The 17,502-nt window shown below is 50.5% G+C and overlaps 1 protein-coding gene across 1 annotated transcript; it reads right to left on the reverse strand.

Moving 5' to 3' along the window:
- Window positions 1-350: 350 nt before the first annotated feature.
- On the reverse strand, window positions 351-4,262 carry IRX6 (iroquois homeobox 6). The gene is made up of 7 exons (XM_063332317.1): window positions 4,167-4,262; window positions 2,771-3,016; window positions 2,417-2,526; window positions 1,836-2,143; window positions 1,227-1,715; window positions 872-973; window positions 351-654 (listed from the first exon to the last, which is right to left on the reverse strand). The coding sequence occupies exons 1-6, from the start codon at window positions 4,209-4,211 to the stop codon at window positions 873-875; spliced, it is 1,299 nt and encodes a 432-aa protein (XP_063188387.1). The 5' UTR covers window positions 4,212-4,262; the 3' UTR covers window positions 351-654; window position 872.
- Between the last annotated feature and the right edge of the window lie 13,240 nt (window positions 4,263-17,502).

Genomic DNA, 17,502 nt, shown 5'->3' on the forward strand with positions numbered 1-17,502 from the left:
CCGGTCGCCACCCGCTGCCCGGGGGTGCCCCGGCCATGCCCCGGGGCGGGCGGCGGGTGCCCGGGGCGGGCCGGGGGCCGCTGCGCTGGCTCCTGGATGAAGAGCTGCCGGGGTCACTTGGACGGCTTCACGGCGTTCCGCCCATCCGTGTTAATTAGAGACTCTGAAAAATACTTTCAGCGCTATCTACGTAAAGCGACGGGAAACAAACAGCCCGGCGTAACCTGCGCCGCTCCTCCTCCTCCCGCCTCCTCGGGACGGCGCGGAACAACCGCGAACAGACGCACGTTGGCAGAGCAAGTCGGAGGAAGGGAGGAAAAGGAAAAAGAAAACACGACGTGGGGAAAAAATAACAGAAAAGATTTTTTTTTTCTTTTGGCAAAGACGTTAATGAGGGGTGTTGGACAAATGGCCAGCGGGTGGCGGGGTGGGGGGCGCCGGTCTCGCGGGCGCGGCCGCTCCGCCCGCCGCGCCCCTGGCCCCCATGTGAGCAGCACGTTGTCCCGCGGCCCCGGCGAGGGCAGGGCCCCGGGCCGGGCCCGAGGGCGGGGAGGCCATGGCCAGCCAGGGGAGAGCGTCGTTTCGTTGTCTCACGCCGAGATCCTCGCTGCAGCCGGAGCCCCGTCGCCAGCGCTCAGGAAGGGGCGGGCGGCCCTGCGTGAGGGAGAAGCAGTGATGAGCGTTTCCCGGACGGGCTCCGGTACCTGCCGGTCCTCCCCTAGGCCGGGGGGTGCTGCTCCGCCCGGAGGGGGGCTCCGGGAGCGGGGCGGGGCGGTGACCCCGGGGCTGCGCTCCCAAGCCGGAGCCGCTCCGGTGTCCCCGGGCTTATGCTTCGTGCGAGGCCGACGCCGGTAGCCGGCCCGTCACCTACCTCACCTCCGCAGCACCGGCCGGAACGCCGTCCGCAGCCTCTCCAAACAGGTCCCGCTAAGCTCGGCGCCTCCCGGGCCGCCCTTGGCGCCCCTCCCGAAGCCTGCACAGACACAAGCGGCTCGGGTGGGCCCGGCCCGGCCCGGCCCCACCGCCCTCCCCTGCCCGCTCGCCTCCAGCGGGGACGCCTCGGCCGCAGCCCGCCTGGCACCTGGGCACGGCTTGACGCCGCGGCCGCGCTGGGCCCGGCGGGGGGAAATGGGGGGTGTCAACGCGAAGGTGGGCTCACGCCGCGCCCTGTGTCCCGGCCCGGCCCGCGGCCCCCCCCGTCCCCGCGGCCCCGCCGCCGCGGGTACCTTCGCCCGCCGCCGCGTACTGGCACGGCTCCCCCAGGCCGCGGTGGGACGCGCAGCTCCGCGGGAGCGGCTGCAGGTTGAAAGCGGAGCTCCGGAAGGCCTTGGCGGGCAGGGGCAGCTCCCCCGCCGCGCCGCCGCCCTCGGGGCTGCCCCTGCGCGCCGCGCTGGCCCCGGCGGTGCGCGCCAACGACCAGATGCGCGGCTTCTCTGCGGGCGCGTAGGGCGGCGGCGGGCCGGGCAGGGCGGCGGGTGCGAAGTCCGCGGCAGGGGCCTTGGCGCAGGGAAAGGCGCGGAAGGGTCCGGGCAGGCAGCAGTCGCTACGCGGAGCCTCGGGCAGCGCCGCGCCGAGGCTGGGGGCTTCCTGCAGGGAGCTGGCCCGGCCCTTCTCCGGCTTCCCCGCCTCCTCCTCCTCCTCCTCCTCCTCCTCCTCCTCCAGGTCGTCCAGGTCGCTGAACCGCAGCTCCTTGTCCTCCTTACAGCTCTTCTGCTCTGCTTGGACACACAGCGGGGCCGAGGGGGCGGCGGGGCGTTAGTGCGGGTGCGGGGAAGTTGGGGGGGCCTCGAAATCGGCCGCTACTTCGAGGCGCCCGTCCCGCTTCTCCCCCCTACCTGTGTCTTCGCTCTCCGCACCGTATTCCTCCTCTTCCCGGGGGGTTTCTTCTTTCCTCTCTTCCCCCGCTTTGTTCTTGGGAGACCAGGTCATTTTGTTTTCTTTCTTGAGCCTCCGTCTGGCGTTAGCAAACCAAGTGGACACTTGCGTCAGGGTCATTTTGGTGATAATGGCCAGCATGATTTTCTCTCCTTTGGTGGGGTAGGGGTTTTTGCGGTGCTCGTACAACCAGGTCTTGAGGGTGCTCGTCGTCTCTCGCGTTGCATTTTTGCGTCTGGCCGAACCACTGAAATCCACCGTCCCGTACCTGCCGGGAGATGGTTAGGGGGGGGCGGCGGTGGGAGCCCCCCGGCCCGGCCCCGCCGCAGGCCGATGTGGCCCTGCCCATCTGCCTGCCTGCCCCTGCCCGCCTGCCATCGCCGCCGAAGTTTGATTTTAGCTGACTGGTGCTCCCGGGGCGCCTCGTTTCTTTTGTACAGCGTTTGTCAGGTCGGAGCCCCCCCGCCCCCGCCGTTTGATGTCGGCCGCCGCCTCGCAGGGGGATGCTAATGCTGCCGGGCGCTGATCAAAGGGGTTTTACCTGTCGTACTGGTACTGCCCCAAGGAATGATCGTAGGAGTAGTAGGCAGTGGGCTGCGCGATTCCCGAGTGCAACGTGCCGGCGCCGTCCTTGATTTCATACTGGGGGTTCTGCAAGGGAAGCGGCAGCGTTTGGCGTCGAGCAGGAGGGGAACCCCACCGTCCCCCCGTACCCTCCCGCCGCCGGCCTGGCTCCCCGCCGCAGCCGAGTTCCTTCGCCCCCCGCGACGGGACGACGCCGGTTCCGCGTCCTTCAGCATCCCCCCGCCCCGACACCCGACTGATAACCACGAAGTTTGTCGCCTGTTGCACACCCCACACCCCCACACACCCCCCCCCTTCGGGCGGCACTCACCAGCGCGGTGTAGAGCGCGGCGGGCTCGGCGCTGTAGGGCAAGTAGTTGCCGTAGCCCTGGCCGGTGGCGTACGGGGTCCCGTACATACCCAGCGCCGCATTGAGCTCGGCGCGGCCGGGCGCCAGCAGCCGGCTCTCGTACGGGGAGCAGCAGAGGGAGGCGGCGGCCGGCGCCGAGGAGGCATCCGGGCCGGAGCGGGGGGCGGCCTCGCAGCAGGTCGTGCTGGGGCTGGCGGGGACGAAAAACTACGGAGAGGAAAGGAGAGAGCGGGACGGCGCCGGGTGACTGTCGAGGCAGCCCCATCGGGGGGAATTTAGAAGCGTGTGCGCGTCTGTGTGGGTGCGGGGGGGCGGAGGGGGGGTGAGGAGGGGGATAGAGAGCCCGGGTTGAAGCAACTAATTATAGAAATCGGGAAACAAACGGGATGGGAAGCGGGAGCCCTTGGGAAGGGGGCACGATTAATCAAGCAGGCAAAACTTTAAGGAAATAATTGCTGTCGAAAATGGCAAAAGATCCGTACGGCTCCCTCCTTCCCGCCCCCGCTCGGCCCGTTTGCATTGATTTAAAGGCAAGAAGTTGCGATTACAGTTAATTTGACAATAGACAAAGCAGTAAATATGTCAGTTAATGCAATCGAAGGCATTTGATTTCAGTAAGTTCAGTAAGAGGACAGCTAACTTCCCAAGCAAGGGAGGCACATCTTGCAGTGATTACGGTGTATAAATAATTCCACACAAATAAATCGTGACTCGAAGTACGATATAGAGACGACTTAGTTAATATAAGGTGCCTTGGTGTGTGTGTGTGTGTGTGGGGGGGTGTCCCTCGGAAATTGTATAGGGGGAAAAAAACCCTCCCGACAGATCCTAATAAAACACAGGAAAAGGACCGACCCGGGGAGGAAGGGTGGGGAAAACGGCACAGCCCGGTTCCGCGGAAACGCTCGTGAAATCCCGCGCCCGCCGAGCCGCGATCCCCCCTGTCCGCGCACCCGCCGCGGGTGCCCGGGCGGTGGCGGGGGCAGCGCCCGGCGCAGCGTGGCCACTCCGCGGGGCAGCTCCGCGGGCTTGGAAAGCGGTCGCAGCCGGGATTTATGTATTTATTTGTTTGTTGCACTTAAAACTGAACGGTGGAGGGGGGGGGGAGGGGGAAGGAGGAATCACCGGTTTCCTAAACGCCTTTGCTGTGCACGCTGAGAGTTATTTGTTTAAACCTAACACAACACAAACGAGACATAAACACACACGCACATTTTTTAAAAAAAGGCTCCAGATGTGCCCTTTTAAAAAAAGACTCTAAGTAAGGGAAAGGGAAGAAAAAAAGGGAGGGGGAACAAGACATCTGGACAGCAGCAGCAGAATCTGAACAAAAGTGAGTGCTGCTCACTCGCCTTACCTGTGAAGTGGTGCTGTAGGGGTATCCGAACTGAGAGAAGGACATAGTTGCTCCTTATTTTTGGACCATAGGCAATATTTTCCCCCCAAGATCGATTGTAACTAAACCCTGCTTCAGGATGCACCTTCTCACACACACATTTCCACGTATGGCTTTTTTTTTTTTTCTCAATTATAGATGATTGCACTTAAGAAAAGCAGCCAGACATCTGAGGCAGGGGGGGTTTGGTGCCTGGATTAAAAAAATAGGCTACCCCCCACTTCCCATCGCTCTTAATAAATATGTTTGTATAGAGAGAGTTTAAAAAGCCACCCCACATGTATAGAGAGTTTAAGTGCAAAGGGGCTTTTTCAAAGAGGGGGGGAAAATCACGTAGGGCTTGCAAGATACGGAGCTTGCTTGTTGTATTATTTTCTGCTCTATAGGTCTTTAGCGTTCATCGGTGGGCGAGGAGCGGGGTGACGTCACGGCCCTGCCGGCAGGAGCAGGCAGCGGCGGGCAGGAGCAGGCAGCGCCCCGCGCCCCGCGCCCGCCACCGCCTTCATGGTGTTTTAATGTGCCGCGATGCGCGTCAAAGGCAGGGACCGCAGGCGCGTCGCGGTTGGTCTCTCCCCCCTTTCCCTCGCTCTCGCTGTTTTTAAACACAATCCAAATTTGACTTGGGGAGGTGGTGGTGGGGAATAAAATAAAAGGGGGAAAATCGCGGCACCCACCAGCGTGTCCCCCACCCCCGGACAGCGTAGGAGGGAGGGCGGCGGTGGCAGCGGCCGTGCCGGGAACGCTCGCGGCCGGCCCGGCCGGGGCAGCCCCCCGTCCTTCCCGCTGCCCCCCGGCTTCCAGCCTCAGGGCCGGGCTCTGCCGCACAGCGCGGCACCGCTCTTGGCAATCGAGCCGATTAGTTGTGCTTCCCCCCCTCCTTCCCCGGCTCCCCTGCCCTTTGCGGCGGCACGGAGCCGCGGGAGCAGGGTCAGAGCTCGTCCCGCACGGCGTGACCTGCCTGCCCGGGCAGGGGCCGGGCCGGGGACCGGCCGGAGGGCAGCCCGGAGCCTCCTTCCCTAATGAGTGCTGAGCGGGGCATCCATTCTTCTCTCTTGGACCCGAAATGGTCCCACCAAGAGAGGGGGGGGGAGGCGGGGCCGCGGCAGGTCAGCGGGGAGGTGATGGATGGCTGCCTGTAGCCCGGCCTGCCCATTACCGCTACGGCGTAATTGCATCAATTAACAAATGGAAATGCCCTTGTTTAACCAGCGACTTACATATTGCGAATTTGCCTTTGAGGGGAGATCCCCGGGAGGTAAATGGGGATTTCCCCCCGCTGCGGCGGGGCCTGCAGCGGCGCTCCCGGGGCCCGGCCGGGCGCAATATCCTGCCGGTGACAATTAAAAAAGAAAAAAAAGAAAAGAAAAAAACCCACGACTTTCCCCGGCCCGGGGCGGCCCGACGGCCCTTGTCCCGGGCAGGCCGGGGCCGTGCCCCGCGGGGGCAGCCGGGCAGACCCCGCCGCCGTGCCGGTTCCCCGCCGGTGCGGCCCCGCTCCTCCGCCGCCCGTTCCCCGACGGGTGGCGCTGACGAGCCGCCAGCGATGCGCGGCGGCCCGGCCCGGCCCGGCCCGGCTCGGCCCGGCCCGGGGTGCTGCCCCCCAGCGCTGTCCCCGGCTCAGCCCCGGCGGAGGGCGGTGTAGCGGGCCTTGCCGGAGCGGGGCACTTGGCGGCGGCTTCTCCCCGGTGGCGGTGCCGGGGCGGGCTGTCGGCGCCGTCGGGGCAGCAGAGCGGGCGGCCGCTGGCCCGCGGGGCCGGGACGAGGAGGGGGAGCGAGTCGCCGGGGCGAGCGGACTGTCCCGGAGCTCGGGGTCAGGTGTGACAGCCCTCTGCCACTGCCCCTAGCCTGGCCAGAAGGAGCGTGTGTGAAACTGAGCCGTTTCGGTTGTTGTTAACGGGAGCAATGACTTAAGAAAATTCATTAAAGAACACCTTTGGGTAACATTACTGCTAATTATTTAATTGCAAGAATCCCTATGGGGGAAATTATGCTAATTATAAAGTAATAAAACCACTTGTTCTAAAGCACTTAATTCAGCAAAATTTAAGCTTTTCATCAGAACATTTCTTATGTTGTTTGCTGAAAGAAACAATGACAGTAGCTGTATGTGCATCCTGCCTGCGCTCAGGACCCACGGGAGCTGGTGCTGGCACTCTCTGCGTGCGGGCAGGTTGCATGCCTGAGCCCATAGGGCTCTTGCCCTCCTTGCCGATGTGACAAGCACAAGCGGCCGCTGAAACTGCATCAGAATTCACTGCGCAAAAGCACTTTTATAACAGACATAAGGCAGATCAATGCAAACATTGTGTTTGCCAAGCTTTATTGTGCACAATCAACGTGAAAGCACATCTATTACCTGTCAGGTACGTTGTAGCTGAACCCAGCTTTGAGATATGGCCTTTTGCAACCCAGCTCTCTCCACTTACAGCACTCTGCCCTATGGAGATGTTTCTGGAGCATACTTTGTTCTATACATCCCCAAGAGCCAGCCAGGTGACCCTTTTAATTGCCCTTACAACCTGGGATATTAAATGGCGTTCCCATTAACGAATACGAGTTCTGCCTTGCTCCCCAGCTCTTCACGAGGTCACAAACTCTGGGTCTTTTTGTTCTTCTGAGCACTGCCACCACTCACCCTGTCAGTCTGTCACCGAGTGACTGGACTTGCCATGTCAAAGCTGCTGAAACATCTTTCTGAGATTTGTAAATATTGGCTTAAACCTTCTGTTAACAGGTTCTGGAACTGGGCTTGGTGGAGGGCAGCACTGGGGAAGGAGTGTGCAATTTGCCATTTTTTTCCTTGTGGGGAAACGGCTTCAACAGCGAGATTTCCATTCTGCTCATACACTGCATCTTGGAGAAGTGTAACCGATGTTATATGTGGTCACTGCAGATTTTTCTTTCCTTTACCTAAATCTGTGTCATCTCTCTCCCCACATACGAGTGTGTCATCCCACCCCCACGGCACACACTGCTGTCACCCAGTCGTTCTAGCGAGGACTGTGGGACTATAACCATGAGCGAAGCCAGAAAACAATCTCTCTTGATTCACAAACTTTTGTTCTTGAAAGAGAAGAGTGTGAAGCCTAACTGTAAACATTTCTGCGAGCAGTTCCTCTTGAAGTGAGGCAGGAGTTCAAATGCAGCCTACAATGCAATTTTTGATGCTTTTAAAATCAACATCATTTGGTTTAGCTCTGATATTGCTTTGCTCGGGAGGTAATTGCGAAGGGTGAAAGTAACAGTATGTGCTTCCCACTGATGCAAATGCAGCTGCCGATAACTGTGAATTAAATAATGGGTTAATTGAAATGAGTGTTGGAGTATCATTTCTGGAAAGGAAGAATGATGTTCTAAGAGGGGTAAGAATAAAGCAGCTTCAAAAACATGTAACAGAAATGTGGCAGAGAAAAAAAATCTCTTTATATTTTAGAACATGGGGGGATTTTTGGTTGTCGCTTTTTTGTACTGAGAAAATGAAAATTCTTCAAGTCCATGCATGAATAAACAAGTACAGCTGGGCAGCCTAATACATAATTTATACTGATCAGTCACTGCAGATTTAACTGAATAAAGCCAAAATGAACACTAATTGTTTTGACAAACTAAAATAGTGTATATGATGGTTTATTGTGAAGCTTGCTGGTTACTATCCTTATCTCAGTGGCTATTGTCAAGACTGATTTCTGCATGAGAGGCAGAAAAAGATGAAACAAATTAGGACAATATTAAGATTAATATCTTGTTGAAGATAAAGCATTTTAATTGCTTAACGTACAGGCAGAAAGTAGAAAGAACTGTCTTCAGGACAGAGGGGAGCATTGGCATGGTGAAGCGTGGGACATATCCTGGTTTAGGAGGCAAGGTATAATTGCTGAGATAACATGCAGTACCTTGCCAGCTGAAGGCTAAACCTGAAAGTAGATTTTTAAATTTTTTTTTAGAACACATTTTAAATACATCAAGAATAACTTTGATTGCCTTTGGACACTTGTCTCCTGAAAGAGAACATCCGAAAAGATGTCAGTGGATTTCCAGAGAGTTATGTATGTGGGCTAGTGAATCTGAGAAGCTGCACAATTTCGCTCAGGTTTTGGTATGTGCAAAGTGAAAGAAATACATGGCTGGGCCTTTTCTTTGCTTCTCCAGACCCTCTCATTTAGATGGATGGCTCAATAAGAGCCATTTAAAATTGTATCTGGAAATTGAGAGACAGAGAAGGGTAATAGTAATATTCACAGGGATCCCTAAGCACCACTTCTGTGTGGATTCATTTATATGACAGTGATCCTAACAGCCCTCTGCGGTGGCCTGACCCTGCCATGTCGCCCTCCTGCCTCTTCTCTGAGGACCAGCAGCTCCACTCGGCTCCCATCATCACTTTCATAATGACCTATGGATTTGCTGAATCTCAGATTATCACTGTGTTTGCTGTGATCAAGTTTTAGGATATGGCTATAAAATCAAGAGTTGGGCTTGAGTGTTCCTGGAATTGGAGGGTGGTTGGACTCAGGGCTTTAACCTGGACCCTTCTGTGCCTGGAGGTGGCCAAGCGTGTGGAAGCTGCATGTGGATCTTCCCCACAGTCCTGGGTGGGATTTTCCCTTGGATCTGGGGCTATCACTAAACGCGGCTTCAGAAACTATACTTGACCAATGAGGAAAAACTTCTTTTAGAAGAGCATTCTGTGTCAGCGTAACCCAACACTTCTGCACCAGCTTTCTTAGGGTTATCTGTAGTTATTCTATAAAGTCTGAGTTCATCCAGTGAAGACACGTCTACACAAAACTCATGAGAACTTCACCGCTGAGGACTTGTTTGTGCTGTGCTGAGATACGGGCTAAGTAACGGCGGGAGGGTCAGGGCAGTGTCACAGCTCTCATTCAGGCTGAGCCCTCTGTGGATTCAGTTTCCAGTTAAATCAATAGAAATGATTTTGAATAATAATTCTTTTTTGAAAAGAGACTACTGTTCTCACACAGCTTGAGTAGGATATTGGGCTCACTGGGTACCATTAGCCACCGTTAACCAAGTTGTGTCTGTGCTTCCGTGGCCTTTGTATCAGCTGATGTGCAGCTGGTGTTAAGGAGTAATTTGGCCGCCAAGCTGAAGGTTTTTAATTTAGTGTCACCTTAGGTATAGTCTGTCATTTATGTTTTGTGGCAGTGAATGACAGTGTTATTCCATTACCTACTCTGCTTGCTGTAATTTCCAGGATCTATTTTTTAATTAGTGAGCAGGTTACATGCAACAGTGCCTTATTTTCCAAGAGTTGTCACCAACTTACGCGCACTATTAAACATGGATATCAGAACCTCTTCCTTATGTACTTTCATTTTTAATTTACAAAAACCCCATTGTGTTTGTTGTACATTAGAAACACAGAGAGTTCATAGCTTATTCCAAAACCACAAAATACTTAACCCAGGACAGCTAGTCCCAGGCCTGTTGGCTTTGAGCCTCTTCATTAATTAGAGTCTGAGTAAAGAAGGGGCTCGCCCTGGCTCCCCCTCCAAATCCTGTCTGAATTAACTCCATTTTGCATTTGTAGAAATGAGTGCAGAACAGGACCCGCTGCATAGTTTGCTGAGGACCCTTCTGCTGCCCTCCTTCAGGTAATTCAGTTTTTTTCTCTGGTCTTTCCTTCTACCAGTATTTCAGGCAGTACCAAGTGCTGGGGAGCCTTCGGGGAGGAGCCGCCGCGGCGATGGGCCATCTGCAGCCCACTACTCTGGGGAAGCTGGGACCACTTGTGATTTCACACACAAGCAGCACTAATCTACAATAAATCTTATAAAATCAATAAAAATATGGAAAGTATATCATTTTAAAGAAAAAACACATGAGACATGGCCATTAAGGGCACAGCCATTCTAATACTTGTGTCTGGTTGAAACTGCAATTAAAAACATTCCAATAATAAATCTACTTTCAGCCTCGTTTAATGCTTTTAACTTTCTTGAAAGTTCAAGCTGGTATCCCAAAAATGTGCCAGGACTTTCACAACGTATTTTATAGACTCATAAATAAATATGGCAATTAATCTAAGCTATATTTCTTTCATATTTGATGACAATTTATTATGACACTCACTCATTCAGTGCACAAAAACTCTAATGCACTTAAAATCGGATTTCAAACCAAACGTTTTATGGGAAAATATAGTATTGATCATCCATTTAAAGATATCATGTGATGATTCATAACCTGCTATAAAAAGGATCTTATGAGGACATTGAGAATGAGTTTTGTGGACCATGCTCGCCACAAAATCCAACGTATGAGATCTATGGTTCTCAGAGATGTTTTATAGTTCTGTTTAGAGTTTTCACCTATAATGTTATTGTGGTTTATGGTGGACAGCAGCTTTAAAATAAGACATTTTGCATATCTAAACTAAAATTAAATAAATATAGGCTAATCCGTTAAACATTTGCTAGCACTTTTTGTCCATTTACACAAATTCACACATGAAATTTGTTCCTTTCAAGGATAATTTCCACAATTTTGGGTATCTTAATTGGATAGTTTGTGCAATACACATCTGCTACAGTGTCCTTTGATAAAATGAGACACAGGAGTGGTAACGGCTTCACATACTGCTCCTTGCTGGTTTAGAGATACAGCCTGTGCCACTGGTGGCTCAGGAAGCTGCAGCGCCTTGTGGTTGGAGATGCCACCAGCAGTAACGTGCGCTCTGCTGTCCCGGTTGTGCAGTGCATCGTTGGAAATGTTTTCAAAGCTGAAAAACTCCAGAAGACACATCCCGAAAATCCCGCTCCTGGGGTCATTATTGGTACTTGCGATGGGGTGCAGAAGGAAGAAAGGGGATTGCAGCATGTTGTACGCTGTGTACGGTTTCACATCCAGGCTGCACAGGACGGGCTTCTCCAGACCTTCACCATCAGCAGACACTTTTCAGTGGAAATGCTGCTTGGGATTTTCCCTGCATATGGACCAGCTCTCAGAGCCTGGCTGGGGCTGGTGTGCAGCCACGCTGGTGATCAGCGAGGTTTCTGTGAGAGAGAGGGTGAGGAGGAGGATAGGAGCGGGAAATGTCTTTTTTTCCCTTTGTAAATAATTAGTGTCTGCATTTGTGTACTTGACTGGTCCCTCCTTCCTCCCGGCTCTGCCTGCCTGCTGCCTCGCTCAGTTCCTGGGAGGGCCCGTGGGGTAGCTCTGGGCCACAGTGGGGTGAGCGTCCCAGCCAGCGAGGCCACCCAGCCTCCAGCCGTCCCTGGGACAGGTGTCCTGCAAGTGCCTAGGGGTTTGCAGCAGTTGAAAATTGCCAACTTCTCCTTTCATGCTCTGAGATTCTTAATATAATGATGTTTCCCATTTGAACAGCTCATAGTTGTTGCCAGCCTAATTATTTTCTGGATCTTTCCTTAATGCTATAGGCTTTGGGTGGTGACACCAATGCTTGGAGAGACAGCAGAAGGAAATAAGTAGTGAAGGCTAAAGCACTTGGTTAAAGAAGAGTCTCATTTATAAATCAATTTTAATAACATATTTAAAAGCTCTCACATTTGCCTTTAATGTGTTTCCATTTCCCCCTTGGTCATTAATATTTAAAATATTTTTCTTTACTGATCTTTTTTCTATTGTGTCCTTTCTAACTTTCTTTTCTCTCTTTAATCTGCAAACAGTGAGTTTTTGAGAAATGCATAATCCATGAGAAATCCAGATAATTTGATACAGGAAAAACCTTCAATCCCATGAAAGAAATTTTAGAGGAGTTGAGTAATTGTTTAAAAGTTATTCCAAACAGTTTAACTCATAAAAAGGTATCTGTTTTCTCTGATGGACTTTCAAAATGAGAAGGCACCATTATTTCTACTAGGAAGTAATAATCAGCAATGAACTTTTTCTAAAAAAAAAACCACCTGTGGGTAATGTTTTTCAGCAAGCCTGCCCTGGAGGTGGCTTCATTCCGTGGGTGATTTAAGGGCATGAGATTTGCTGGAAGCCCATTGCACGTCAGGGGCTGCCTTTACTTTTGAAAATAGGATTTGGGTTCCTCGTCCATGCCTCTCAGGTGGAGATCGTCTCTTCAAATGTGCTGTTAAAGAAAACAAAAGGAAGGACCTAAGGAGGAGGGTCAGAAACTGGTTTCCCAAGTAGGGTTGAGTAAAAACCTCAGACATATGCTTTGGAGGATTCATCGCGTTTTATAAATAATGTGGATTTTATAAATAATGTTTAAATGCAGCTGTGATGTGGGTGATTGCAGCTACAGGTGGGTCTAGGGGCCAGCCCTGCTCCTTGCCAGTTTGATTGGAGATTGCTCACCAGTGAGAGCAATTGCAGCTCCATTTAAGGACGGGGGAAGAGCTGCTCCTGTAAGGCCTCAATTAAGTGGATTTGTTACACCTGGAGTAGGAGGTAGGAGCTGGGCTGTGGTTTAGTATGAAACATGGCTGGAAGCAGGACCACAAGCTGCAGGATTGGGACTGCTCAAGGTGGGTGAGAAATGAGATGGTGTCTTCCAGCTGTATTTGTGCTGGTTCTGGGGAGCGCTCTGGGACCGGTAGTGCTTGCCGAGGGTCTTCTGGGCACTGGGGGAGATGGTGGGCAAGGGGGCTGCAAAGGGAGGAGGTGGTTTCCTGAGGTTGTGGAATAGCTCCGTAGCAGAGGCAGGAGCTACCTCCCTCCTTGGTCAAGGCACACAGCAGTGTGTAGCTGGAGTAGCCTATCATCTCGGGGGAGAGATGAGAGCTAAATTTAATGTGTTGTAAATTCTCTAGAGACAATGGGGAAACCTCCAGAAAATAATTCATTTATATATCATGGGGAGGCTCTATGGGCAATGAAACGACATGCTTTATTGTGGAACAGAATAATGACCGCTCACCAGAACCACTGGAAAGGATTTTAGACACTTAACAATATCAGTTTGATTTTTTTATTTTAACTTTATTACTTTAGTCATTAACTTATTGTGCCTAGGAAGAATTTATCCTCTTCTTAGCTCATGCTGGGTTTTATGTTTTTATATATGTATATACACACATGCATATTATTCTCAGTCCATTATTCATCTATGAATTCTTCATGATTTGTAAATGGGCGATGAAGCAAAGAATACTAAAATGTAACAAAGATGGAATGGGGATCTGCACCATTTGTTACTTTCAAGGAAGAGTTTAATATGAAGATGTTGTTGTCTGATGTTTTAATATCTACCAGGGAAATGCTATAGCTGCCATGGCTATCTTGCATTTTTTTGTTGTCTCATCTTTGTAAAATATGTACTGGTTTTTGGGTGGATGGCTTTAGCACCAGAGATCTGTACTGGTGGTCGTGGTGGTGGAGACACTTGCATGTATTTCACTGGCTGTTGTTGAGAGTGGAAGGTAAGTTAGTTGTACCAACTGCTGATGCAGTGAGTGGTGGGTCTGCCCGGGTGCCTGGCTGGGGGCAGTGGGGTGACCCTGGGAGATGCTGCTTCTCCAAAGCTTCAGTTGCATATAACAGACAGGCTCCCACAAGACTGAACCCTAAGTGATGGACAAAGGCTTGTTCCTCTGCTCAGTTTGTTCCTCATGCATCAACTCCCAGTGCCTCTTTGATTATGCAGAGCTAGAAAAAGCCTCAGTAAACGTGTAGCAGGCAGTCGGCAGCCTTGGAATAGCTTTGCTGCAGGGTCCTTGCCTGGCTTGCTTGTGCTCCTCATCACTTTCCGTGTAGTTTTACTGTGTAAAATGACTCAAAAAACCCAAAATGTTGCCCCATAGATTGTTTTATCTGTACTCTTCTGCTGAGCATAAATATTTATTCAACTTCCTTCCATTGCTTGTGGCAATGGGGTGGGGTTTCATTGCAGAAATAGCTGATTGCCTCCCAGTTCGGGGCTGGGTGGCACCATGACTGCAGTGGCCTTCTTTTGTCACCTCTGTGCCTTTCGTTTGGCCATGTGAGCAGGAGAAGCCCTGGGCAGTAGCAAGCTAAGTTGAGTGTGCACCATGATATGAATGGTTTTTTTTATTTAATAAATATGAAATTAATTTCCTCATGAATGACTAAATGCCACATACAGACAGTATGCAATCAGTCTCTCTAGTATTAATAGATATGATATCTGCGGGAGCAGTATCCAAAACTGGTAAAAAACCATTGTTTGTAGACACAGTGAGTGAACCCCACAGGGAATGGTTCTAAGTGCTGTGGGAAGAATGTCCTTACTGTGCCAAAGGATGATGTGGTGTGTTTGTTTTGTTTTTTTTAAGATGGCATCGGTTTAGTCTGCTCTTGTACTCCTTTTGTGCTGTCAATTTGCCCCTTATTTGTTCTTCCAGCCTAATCTGTGTGGTATAGTGATGGAGCAGAGCTGTATTATTGGAGCTTAGAGAATGAGGGGTAACACGGAGGGTTATCTGGCAGATCTTTGATGCCAAAGAAATGCAGGAAATAGAAACCCCAGTATCCTTCGTAAGCCGGAGTTGGTGATTAGTGCACAGTGTTACACCGTGTGTTGCTAAAGCCCCCATGGCGGAGCTCTCTGCTGTGTGGCAGTGGCAGGCTGTGTGATCCAGCGTGGTGCGTAGCTGAGGCCCAGGGCAGTGTGCTGTCTCGTAACAGCAGAGCTGACTGCGGTTTGCATCAGTGAGAGGCGTTGTTAGGTCAATTTAAAACCAGAGCCTTAAAGTCAGTGTAATTATGCAAATGTTGCCCTTGCTATTAGCACTTTTGCCCTGGTAGCTTTGGCGTATATTTTACAAATGAAGTTACTGTCACATTTCATTATGTTGTTTACTGACCCATTGCTTTGGAGATGCTGCTCTCGCTCGCTCTCAGGTACCGGCCGCTCCTGCCACTGCGGTGTGCATGCTCTGACGCAGCCCAGCGGAGCCCCGTCTCTGCTGGTGTTTGATGTGATGGCTTTGAAGAGTTCTGTAAGTGTTCAATACAAGTTGTGACTGCTCCCAAACGTTTTTCTTTCTCCTCTCCTGAGTGTTTCCCTGCAAATGTTACCTGTTCTCACTAAACTCCAGTCAGCCTAGCTTCTTTTCAGAGCCTTCAAAAAAGGCCTTGGTACCTTTAATTATTAAACCAGAAAGCAAGGAGTGTTTTGGGAAAGGTAGAGGGAAGCAGAGCAGGTGACTGCTATTCATTGGTTTAGTATTAGCCTAAAAATGCTTTGGTTAATTGCGAGCTTTACCATTAACTCAGTGGTGGAGTGTGTGGCTGTTAAACAGAGCTGGTAAAATCCTCTGGGTTTTCACACAGTGCAGTGGAATAGCCCTCTTGGAGAAAGACCAACAAAAGAAAAGCCCAAAGTTCAGTCCTTGCATGATGAGAATTATTAATATCTAACAAGAAAGAAAAATACTTGACACCAAAAATCACTTGCAAAATCTTTGTGTATTTTGAAGTTATGCAAAACAGGTTATGATTATTTTTTTCAGACCAAGAAAATAAAATCTGGGAGTTCTTTTTATTTTATTCCCCTCTTGGTCTTGCAAGCTTCTCCCTGCCCTCCGTGATAGCCACAGACACTGTATTTGGGACATGCCCCAGGGGAAGTGGGGTTTCCAGCTCCCTGCTATGAGATGTTAAATTTCCTTGCAGAAGGCTCAGGCTCAAGTTTTGCTGGCTTAGGGATTTTTCTCCTGAGCCTTTCCCAGGATAGGTCTTGAAGAAGTGAGCGTGCGGAGAGGCTGGCTTCTGCCTTTCTGGGGCCAACTGCTTATTGCTCCCTACACAGGGCTGAGCGATGTGTGGCTCACAGCGAGCCCCTTTCCTCTGCTTTGGGTTTTTCCTCTTCTTTCCAGCTTATATAGCAGAATTAAACCTCTCAGAGGCTTTCTGCTGGCATTGGGGGCGTTGTAAGGGAGGATCAAACTTCAAGTCTCATTCATAAGTGAGGTTGGCACAGCAGAGTCTGTCTGGGACTGCAGTGCCTTCACTGCGGCTGTCTCTAGGTGGTTTTTCCCCTTAAGAAGATCCTGGTTCAACTAATGTGATTTTCATTTTAAACTCTTGTAAACCCTCTCTGTGTGTACTCAACATCAGCCTGATTTGGGTTTTCTTGCTGTTGGACTTTAACAAGAGCTATCAGCTTAAATACATCTGCAGTTGGGTTTTGCATCAGTTCAATGAGGTCAATTTAAAATTGATTTCCTAAAGCTATTGCAGGGCTTCCCATATTGACAGGTCAAAGCATTATTGAACACCAACTTAGTAACAATCCTGTTTGCATCACAGTGTCTTCGTCACTACGTCAGTGCCTGAGCACTTTGGGAGCTCCTGTTTGAGTTCGTAAATCAGAAGGGAGAAATAAATAAAAGCAGAGAGTGATGTGAGTAATGGTCCCTTTCATGAATCCAGGCCATTGTTGAAAGCGCATCAAGCTGTTGGTAGATAAATATTTTCTTGGAGTCAAGAACAGAGAAACATGTGACATTTCAATTACCACTGTTCATATTTAAATGTAAATAAGTGGCTTCTTTATAATTCAACAAACCTTATAATTATGATCTTATGATATTTTCATAGCACTTGCAGCAACATATGGCACTTCAATAAGCAAACAAGGCAAGAAATGAAATTAAGAATTTCTGTGATGTTTGTTTGTGTATTTGTGGCTCTGTTATAACCCTTTTGTTTTAAATACCTCATTTCTTAATTTAGCAGTTTATATAATTGGAATGAATTTACATGGAACAAAACTGAGCCTTGTGGTTAGGCTACTGCTTATGTCCTTAATCTGATGTAGGGGGTTTTTGCTGGAAAAAAAACCACAACTCCAAGCAGCTCAATAGTATTGCCAAAGCTAAATGATCATTAAGGACTGCATGGGTCGGTGCCTTATTAGTATAAATTATTTTAGCTCCTGCAAATTCTTCTGTTGAGAGCACTGTGCTGATAGAGTTTCAGACTACGATCTGTGCAAAGGCTATAGAATATTGATTTGACTTGTAATGTTTCTTGATATCTATGACTCAATTCACAAGTATCAAGGCTTGAACTGGAGGGAACGTGCAGGCCCTGACCTGATTCAGTAAAATGCCTCTTAACTCAGTTTTAATAATAAAAGACAGTAAAGCACATAGCAGCACCTGGGCTTACTCATCAATATGGGAAGTGTAGTAATATTTGATACCAAAATACCTTGTTTAGAATCTCCTTCCCCAGCCTTTGACCCCATTCTGCTTTATGTACAAGTTATTGTTTTCAATATAGTAAAATACAGAGAAGGGAAATGAAGCTGGGAACTCCTTTGGCAACAACTGTGTTGTAGTGGGCGTCTGTACAGCGAGGAGGAGGTGAGGTGTCCGGTGGAGGGTGGCCTCGC

Source organism: Chroicocephalus ridibundus, chromosome 4 (assembly GCF_963924245.1).
Source record: "Chroicocephalus ridibundus chromosome 4, bChrRid1.1, whole genome shotgun sequence".
Taxonomy (NCBI): domain Eukaryota; kingdom Metazoa; phylum Chordata; class Aves; order Charadriiformes; family Laridae; genus Chroicocephalus; species Chroicocephalus ridibundus.